This window comes from Glycine soja, chromosome 14 (genome assembly GCF_004193775.1).
Source record: "Glycine soja cultivar W05 chromosome 14, ASM419377v2, whole genome shotgun sequence".
Taxonomy (NCBI): Eukaryota; Viridiplantae; Streptophyta; class Magnoliopsida; order Fabales; family Fabaceae; genus Glycine; species Glycine soja.
Genome location: NC_041015.1, coordinates 24,820,005 through 24,828,772, shown reverse-complemented (window position 1 = coordinate 24,828,772; position 8,768 = coordinate 24,820,005). Strand labels below are relative to the sequence as shown.

Below are 8,768 nucleotides of genomic sequence, written 5' to 3'. Positions count from 1 at the left end.
CAACCCTTTTTATAATTTTTACAATTCACAAGAGCCATTACCTCATATTGGGCTTATGGACTTCCTCCAGATACTCGAGGTGCAATCCATTGATCATATACTTCAACCGAACCAAAGCCTTCCACAACAATATCTTTATCCTGTGTTCCAACTTCACTTCCATTTTGGGTGGAAATAGTCTTTGTCTCTGGATAAGAGTTCCCATTCTCAATTACTGGTTCAACTTTGGAATTATGTTGTCAAACCAGCAAGATGGAATTGGAAAGCAGGAAAATAGGGGGGAAAATTAAAAACTTTGACAGTGGCAACAAAAGTGGATAAGAATATAGATGAAGATGTTCTCATTGCAATTCTGTAGGCACAACTTCAAGTTGACATGCCTCTTACACTATGTATCTTGCAACAGCGCAAGGGGTCCAGCTCCAAAATCTAGTTGTGGATAAATCTAAAATTCAAATGGATCAAGTTGTCATTATAAAATAGACAGTTATGATTCTAGGAATCCCTTCTAAATTGTCAATTTTTAGAATTTGGTTATCACATCAAACTTGTTGTTTTTGCTTTTTTTTATAAGCAAATGTTAATTGTTAGTATTGTTAGGAGAGATTGTTAGTATTTTTTTTTTTTTGCTTCATGAAAGATGTTTTGTAACATAAAAAAAACACTTGTATTTACATCGCCATTTTGGCAATATATGTACAGGAAAAGGAGCAACAACCAGCATGACCGAAACCAAACTACCTGCAGAGGATAAACTTCTGAGGGTTTTCATTGGATTGGGAAACATAGCTCTTGCATGCACTTACGCTACTGTTATTTATGATATAATGGTAAAACACAGTTCACTTATTTTCCACTAATTTAGCAAACTAATAAAGAAAAATGTTATTTATACAACAGTTTATACTGTAATTTTTGTGTCTATTTTTTTCTTGTACATTATTTATTGTTATAACGATGAAAGAAAAATACAAAAATTTTATTATATAAATTTCTATTTGAATTGTTGTATATATATCATATTTCATTAATAAAAGCTTAGCAAATAAAGAGATGCAAGCATCTCTAGCAAATTGGAATTATGACACTGAATCTGATTATTCCCTGCTTTGTTTAGGACACATTAAAGTCCCATCCATCAGAAAATAAACAAATGAAAAGGGCTAACGTGCTAGGGGTCACAGCAATGGCAATATTGTTCTTGCTATGCAGTGGCCTTGGCTATGCTGCTTTTGGTGATAACACACCTGGGAACATCTTGACTGGATTTACCGAACCCTTCTGGTTGGTTGCACTGGGGAACGGATTCATCGTAATCCACATGATTGGAGCATATCAGGTTCGATCCTTCTTTCACTGAAACATAATTAAGTTACTCATTTTTAATTTTGTTCTTGTAAAATATTTTTGTATTTAATTTGTAATTTACAGAAATATACGCTTTTAATCCGTATCATTATATTTCTGTTCTTGAATAATGACTTGATATAACGAGACTGTGTTACTTGTCAATAATCTGTTTATCATGTCACTGCGTAACGGATATTTTTTTTGAAGGGTGTTTACTATTCGATGGTAAAGATTGAATATATAATTCAAAATAATGACCTGATATAATGAGACCGTGTTACATGTCAATAATCTCCTTTATCTTGTCACTGCTTAACGGAACTTGATCTTACATTATTATAATTGTGCAATTTTGGTCTACCATGTCAATATATTCATGCTGATGTGTCACTCTATTGTACTCCCACATTAGTATTTCAGTTGAATATTAAATATAATACACAATTAAAGTAACAGGAGACCAAATTTGCAAAAAAAAAAAAAAGAAAGAGAAAACAAAGACGGAACCAAATCTGCTCTAACTTTTTCTTGTAGTGATTAAACTTAAAAATAACTATATGCTTAAGGACAAAAAATTTAAGTTTTCTTTCCGTCTGGAAGTTGATAGTGATATTAATATATGGTTGACTACTTGAGCATTGATGTCTAATATGTGTGAGAAATCAATATTTTGTTACAGGTGATGGGTCAACCATTCTTTCGTATAGTTGAAATAGGTACTAACATCGCCTGGCCAAATTCAGATTTCATTAACAAGGAATATCCATTCATTGATGGGTCAACCATTTTTAATTTTGTTCTTGTAAAATATTTTTTTTATTTAATTCGTAATTTATTGAAATATACGCTTTTAATATGTCTAATATGGTTGACTACTTGAGCATTGATGTCTATTATGTGTGAGAAATCAATATTTTGTTACAGGTGATGGGTCAACCACTTTTGATGGAACATTAAGTGTTTTCACTAATTAATGTTATTTTGATTATTACCTTCATCCACTAACATACCTTAACTATGATTCCTCATGTGAAAGAGCCTAAATTATCTAATTTCACCCCTAATCCTGTAAAAGCTATATCAAATAATTTGATTTAAGAATAAAAATGCATAAATAAGGCTAAAAATACCATTCTATCCCTAGACATGGATTACCTAGATGTCCTTTTCAAGTTCTTAGAGGATAAACATTTTCCAATGCATAAACCCTATAACACTATATGAGCATGGATGATCAAGCCATAAACATGATATTAAGCATAGAAAGGAGACAATAATATCAAAATAACATTAAATAGTTAGAATCATTACATCAAGAGTGTTTGGTAGTTGAGCTCCCAACAATGGGTGGTTTAGCCTCTCATTATCATGAGAGGCTTACTAATACAAAAGGAAAGCAAGAGATGTGGAAGAAAATGGAGGAAGGGGTCCCCAAGTGAATGGGTTTTCTCTCTTCTATTGTGCCCTAGCTTCTTATTTTGGTCCCCCAAAAGAACTACTTGATTTTTCCTTCTTTTTTCCTTTAAAACGCAGCACAATCGTGTTTTGCGATATTCACTACTACAATTTTTAGATTTAACATCGCACGGTTAACATCGGTTATTCACAAAACTGATGTTAACAAAAGCGCGGTGGCATTTTTGTAAATAATTAGACACAGTTAATATCGGTTTCAGAAAAACCAATGTTAAGTACTATATATTAACATCGGTTATTTAAATAACCGATGTTACTATGGAGTAGTTAACATCGGTTTTGGAAAAACCGATGTTGGTGTGTCGTTGTTAACATCGGTTTGGTAAAAACCGATGTTATGGAGTTGATTTTAACATCGGTTTTCTTAAAACCGATGTTACCTAGTTGTTTTTAACATCGGTTATTTTTAAAAAACCGATGTTGTTGTCATTATATATTAAAAATCTGATTCTGCAGAACCCGCGCGCTCGAACCTTATCGTTCTTCTTCTTTCTCCTTCTGCCCTAAGTTCGTCTTTGTCGCAAACTGGCCTGCACTTCTGTGACTGCAACCACATTGTGGAGTTCGTGTGTGTGAAGTTCGTCTCTGTCACTTATCGATTGAGGTACGTCCTTTCGTTTTAACATTAGGCGTTCCTCGTTTTAACATTTGCTCGCTTTCACAGGTCGAAGAAATCTAGGAAAGGAAAGAGTTCCGGAAAGGGTGGGAATCGATTTTGGAAGTACATTGTGGTTCGCCTTAAGACTCCCAGGGCGTTCTTCTTATTTCTCCTTCTGCCCTAAGTTCGTCTTTGTCACAAACTGGGCTGCTCTTCCGTGACTGCAACCATATTGTGGAGTTGGTCTTTGTGGAGTTCGTGTCTGCCACATATCGATTGAGGTACGTCCTTACGTTTTAACATTAGGCGTTCCTCGTTTTAGCATTTTTTCACTTTCGCAGGTCGAAGAAAACTACGAAAGGAAAAGGGGGGAAGCGATTTTGGAAGTCCATTGTGGTTGGCTTTAAGCCTCCCAGGGAAGCCATCAAAGGTATGTCTCTGTTGTCAAGTTATGTCTAAATATGAAAAAAATATAATGCTTGAAATGGAGTATGGGTGTGAGATGCCAAAGTATATTGATTGCTTGCTCTTGTAATATTTGCATTGTGGGGATATAGTGCTGGATTTGTTATGGGAAATTCTTTGATAAGCCTAAAACTCTATATGTCATCTTAAAACCTAAAACCTAATGTTGTGATTCTGCTGTGAGGATATGATAAATAGCCTGGGGTACCTTTCTGCTAGTGATTCCTGTTGATTAATCCACTTGTGTTTCCAGAATCTAATTTTCTCTCCATCTCCCACCTTCCACCTCATGTTATTTTGAATAACCATTCCCTATTGTGATTGATTAAAAGCGTGTTTTAGATCCCTCCACTAAACAAATTGCTTTGCTGAGTTTCCTGTTTCTTCAAGGTTCCTCCATCCACCATATTTCGATTTTAGAACTCTGGTCCACAGCTCACCATTTTCTTGCATTAATTGCCACTTCCATTTTCCAAGTAGTGCGAGGTTGAATGTTTCAATATCCTTGATGCCCAAGCCATCCTTTTCTTTTGGTAAGCATACTGATTTCCATTAAATCCATGCAATCCTTTTGTGAATTGCCTTCCTTCATAAAAAACTTCGCTGCAGCTTTAAAAATTGCCTTCTGAATTTCTTCGTCCATGAAAGGTGCCAGAAGCTCGTTATTCTGCTGTAGATTAACAGTTTGAAACCTGATTCCATCAATCTTGGGTCGCTGACCAATTAGTTCTTGGAACCTATGGAAGAAAAAGGATTTCACCTCTTCCTTCACCTTGTGTGGGTCGTCAGTCCATGAACCATCAATGAATACATCCCTGATAGAATTTCTATTTCGGTTAGCATTCATCAATAGGTGGAAAAAATCTGTGTTACAATCGCCTTCTTTTAACCATCTTCATCTGGATTTCTGCCTAAGTAAGGATTGATGGGCTTGGGCAGCAACCCAAAGAGAATCATGCAACTGCTTCCTCTCCAATTTTTCTTGCTCTGTTAACTGTCTATGCATTGAGTTCTCCTCCAGTTTATTTAAATCTGATTCCAGCTTTGTGACCTTTTTGAATGTATGTCAACAAACTTCTTCTTCCTCTATCATGAAGAATTCTTCTTCTTCTTCCACTCAGAGGAAGTGTGCTTTTGCTAGAAAGTGTGCTAGGCTGGTCAAAGAGCAAAGGGCTCGTTTCTACATCATGAGGCACTGTGTCATTATGCTCATATGCTGGCATGAGTACAATGATTCATGAAACACAACAAAAAAGATCTACCAAGTTAAAAAAAAGTTGTATTTTTTTTTCTTAAGTCCCTCTTTGTTCACTTTGTATGAGATCCTTCCTGTTGGGCATGAGGTTTTTCTTGGAGTCAACAAGTGTACATAGAAAATTTTCTTCTTCTTGAGAGATGAGATCCCTTTGCTGTCTACTTATGAGGAATAGCTGATAGTACTTCTGCTGCAGGGAGTATTGTTCCCCTAGCCAATTATCAGTCCAGAACTTGATATTTTCCCCACACCCAACCTTCCAAGACAAGTTATCTTTAAAAATACTGCAGTCTAGCTGATGGTACAAGTTTCTAATGTCTCTCCACCAATGGGAATAGCCCCTTTTGTCTCTAGCATTTTGAAGATCTGACCAACCACATATTTAGAGGTTATAACCCTAGCCCATAGCTGTTGCTGATTAGATGCAAAAGCCCATAACCATCTTCCCATCAAAGCTGAGTTGAATTTGGAGATATCTTTTATCCCCAGCCCCCCATCACCCTTAGGCAAACAAAGATCAGTCCATTTCACCCAAGGAATTTTTTTTTGATCAATATCTCCACCCCACAGAAAATTCCTTTGAAGGGATATCAGCTTTTTGACAACCTTTTGAGGTATCTTAAAGAATGAGAGGAGGTAAATTGGGAGGGCATTGAGGACATAATTTATTAGAGTAACCTTCTCAGCCATGGATATATTTTTCTGAGCCCATTTGGCTAATTTTGACTTGAATTTAGTGATGATAGGCTCCCACACCAGCTGGCTAGAGGGATTAGCCCTAATAGGTATGCCTAAGTAAAGGAAAGGACATTCCAGCTACCGACAGTTCAGGTTATTAGCTGCTTCCCTGGCCCAATTAACACCATCACCAATAACCCCAAATTGGCTTTTGGCAAAATTAATCTTCAAACCAGAAGCTAATTCAAATCCTCTTAAGATGGCCTTAATAGCATGAATGTTGTCCCACACAGCCTCTCCAAAAAAAACAATATCATCAGCATACTGTAAGATGTTGATAGGCTCCCTATTCTTACCAACCAAGAAGCTTCTAAAGAGGTTTTTGTGGACTGCTTGTCTCATCATACCAGTAATGCCTTCTCCTACAATATTGAAAAGCAAGGGAGCTAGGGGATCCCCTTGTCTCAAACCCCTTGTAGGTGTAAATTCCTTGGGGATACCATTAATCAAAACACAAATAGAAGCTGAATGGAGGCATGCTGATATCGAAGACCTCCATTTTGGGCAGAACCCCAATCTAAACAGCATATAGTCCAGGAAAGACCAAGACACTGAATCGTAGGCCTTTTCAAAATCCACCTTGAAGATCATCACTGGTTTCTTGCTTCTCCTTGCTTCCTCAACCACCTCATTGAGAATCACAATACCATGGAGGATATGTCTACCTTTAATGAAGGCTGACTGCCTTTCATCAATTAGCCCATCCATAACAGACCTCAATCTATTAGACAGCAACTTGGCAATAACTTTATACATACAGCTTATCAAGGATATAGGCCTATAATCATTGAATGACTGAGGATGGTTCAGTTTAGGAATCAATGCCACAAAGGAAGCATTACTTCCTCTAGGAAAGCTGCCATGGGCATAGAACTCATCTACAAACCTTCTAAACTCTGGTCTCATGATATCCCCAAATTTTTTGATAAAGTTGAAGTTAAGGCCATCTGGCCCTGGGCATTTGTCACCTCCACAATTCCACACAGCTTCTTTGAGCTCAAGGTCAGAGAAGGGGGCAGTCATCTGCTCTCTTTGCCTTTGAGAAATAGCTTTAAAAGGAACCCCATCCAAAAAAGGCCTAGAATAATCCTATTCAGAAAATCTGGTCTGGAAATAATTAACAGCTGCATTCTTGACTGTATTGGGTTGCTGGACCCAAACCCCATCAATAGAGATACCTGGAATAGCATTGAAAGCTCTCCTAAAATTTATAATTCTGTGGAAATACCCAGAATTGCAGTCCCCCTCCTTCAGCCAAGATATCCTAGATTTTTGTCTCAAAAGGGATTCCACTACATTTGATACATTCCATAACTCCTGCTGAAGGGAGTTTCTGATTTTGAGCTCTTGATCAGTCAAAATACGATTAGAAGCTAAGTCCTCCACCTCATTTAATTTCTTCTGAATGCTGGATATCCTGTTAAAATCAATGTTCCCCTCTCCCTTACTCCACTGTAGTTCTGAATGCTGGATGTCCAGTAGAATTGGCTTGCAATTCTAGTTGTAGTTCTTTTTATCCCAGCATGCCCCCTATGGGAGAGTTATGAAATTCTTTCAGCAACATTTGAATCAATTCTTTTTCCTCAGGAATTACTACCCGATTCTTCCAATACAACAAATTACCCTTAATTGTGTAATTTGTCTGTGATTCTGGTTGTTGTTTACACAACTGTATCAGTTCCTGCAATGCAACATTCTTTATAGTGGCTTGTTCAATCTTCTGCAGTATACTAGCTTGAGGTTCAGACCAAGACAACATCATCATTCATGACAAAGAATCAGCAGCTAGATTCTCCTTTATGCCCTTGTATTCAATCACACAATCATATCCCAAAAACCTGTGTAACCACTGTTGTTGTTCAGGTGTCTGTAGGGGTTGTTCCATCAATGATCTCAAGCTTTTTTGATCAGTTTTGATAATAAATTTGTGTCCCAGCAAGTAGTGTCTGAACTTAGCTATAGCTTCAACAATTGCTAACATCTCTCTAAATTAGTCAGATTTCTTTTGCACTCTAGGTGCAAGTTTCTTGGAAAAAAATGCTATTGGATGGCCATTCTGATGTAATACTACTCCAATACCAGTGTCGGAAGCATTAGTTTCCAGAATGAAGGGCAGCTGGAAATTAGGAAGAGCTAACACTGGAGCTGAAGTCATGACTTTCTGCAATTGAACAAATGTTGTCTCTGCCTCTGGTGTCCACTTGAATGCTTCTTTTTTAAGTAAATCTGTCAATGGTGCAGCAAGCTTTGCATATCCTTTGATAAACCTTCGATAGTAACCAGTGAGGCCTAAGAAACCTCTTAGCTGCTTGATATTGAGTGGTGTAGGCCACTCTAGAACTGCCTGCACCTTAGTAGCATCCATAGCAACTACTTCACCTGAAACTATATGTCCCAAGTACTCTATCTCCAATACACCAAAAGAGCATTTAGACAACTTAGCAAACAAAACATTTTCTTTCAATACTTTGAATACAACCTCTAGATGGCATAAGTGTTCATGCCATGTTGAACTATATACCAATATATCATCAAAAAACACTAACACATATTTCCATAAAGCATGTTGGAAAATATGGTTCATCAAACACTGAAAAGAAGTCGGAGCATTGGTTAAACCAAATGGCATTATTGGGCAAAATTTTGACTATGATAGGCAAAATTGCCTTATTGGCCAGAATTTGTTTATTGTTGCAGTGAAATTTTCTTTTTCTGCTGGTTTAAGTTGATTATGGATGTTGTATTTTAATTGAAATGTAGATAATAGGCTTTAAAAGGGTTTAAATACACTGTGGATAATTTCTGTATGCTTTTTTTTAGGCTTATCATTTACTACTGCTAATTGGCGTTGCTGTGGAAGCACTTTGATTATAGCAACTCCAGGTA

General features: G+C 36.9%; 1 protein-coding gene across 1 annotated transcript; it reads left to right on the top strand.

The window, feature by feature from the left end:
* Positions 1-720: 720 nt before the first annotated feature.
* Positions 721-4,210, top strand: LOC114383943 (amino acid permease 8-like). The gene is made up of 5 exons (XM_028343640.1): positions 721-830; positions 1,118-1,339; positions 2,030-2,127; positions 3,766-3,854; positions 4,143-4,210. Exons 1-5 carry the CDS (start codon positions 723-725, stop codon positions 4,208-4,210), a joined length of 585 nt encoding a protein of 194 aa, XP_028199441.1. The 5' UTR covers positions 721-722.
* The last annotated feature ends 4,558 nt before the right edge of the window (positions 4,211-8,768 follow it).

What these genes read in the sequence shown, in the direction of transcription:
- LOC114383943 (XM_028343640.1), top strand. Translation starts at nt 723, where the DNA reads ATGACCGAAACCAAACTACCTGCAGAGGATAAACTTCTGAGGGTTTTC. An exon ending in CTGTTATTTATGATATAATG is followed by an intron (nt 831 to 1,117) that starts GTAAAACACAGT and finishes TGCTTTGTTTAG; the next exon opens with GACACATTAAAGTCCCATCC. An exon ending in GAATATCCATTCATTGATGG is followed by an intron (nt 2,128 to 3,765) that starts GTCAACCATTTT and finishes TCACTTTCGCAG; the next exon opens with GTCGAAGAAAACTACGAAAG.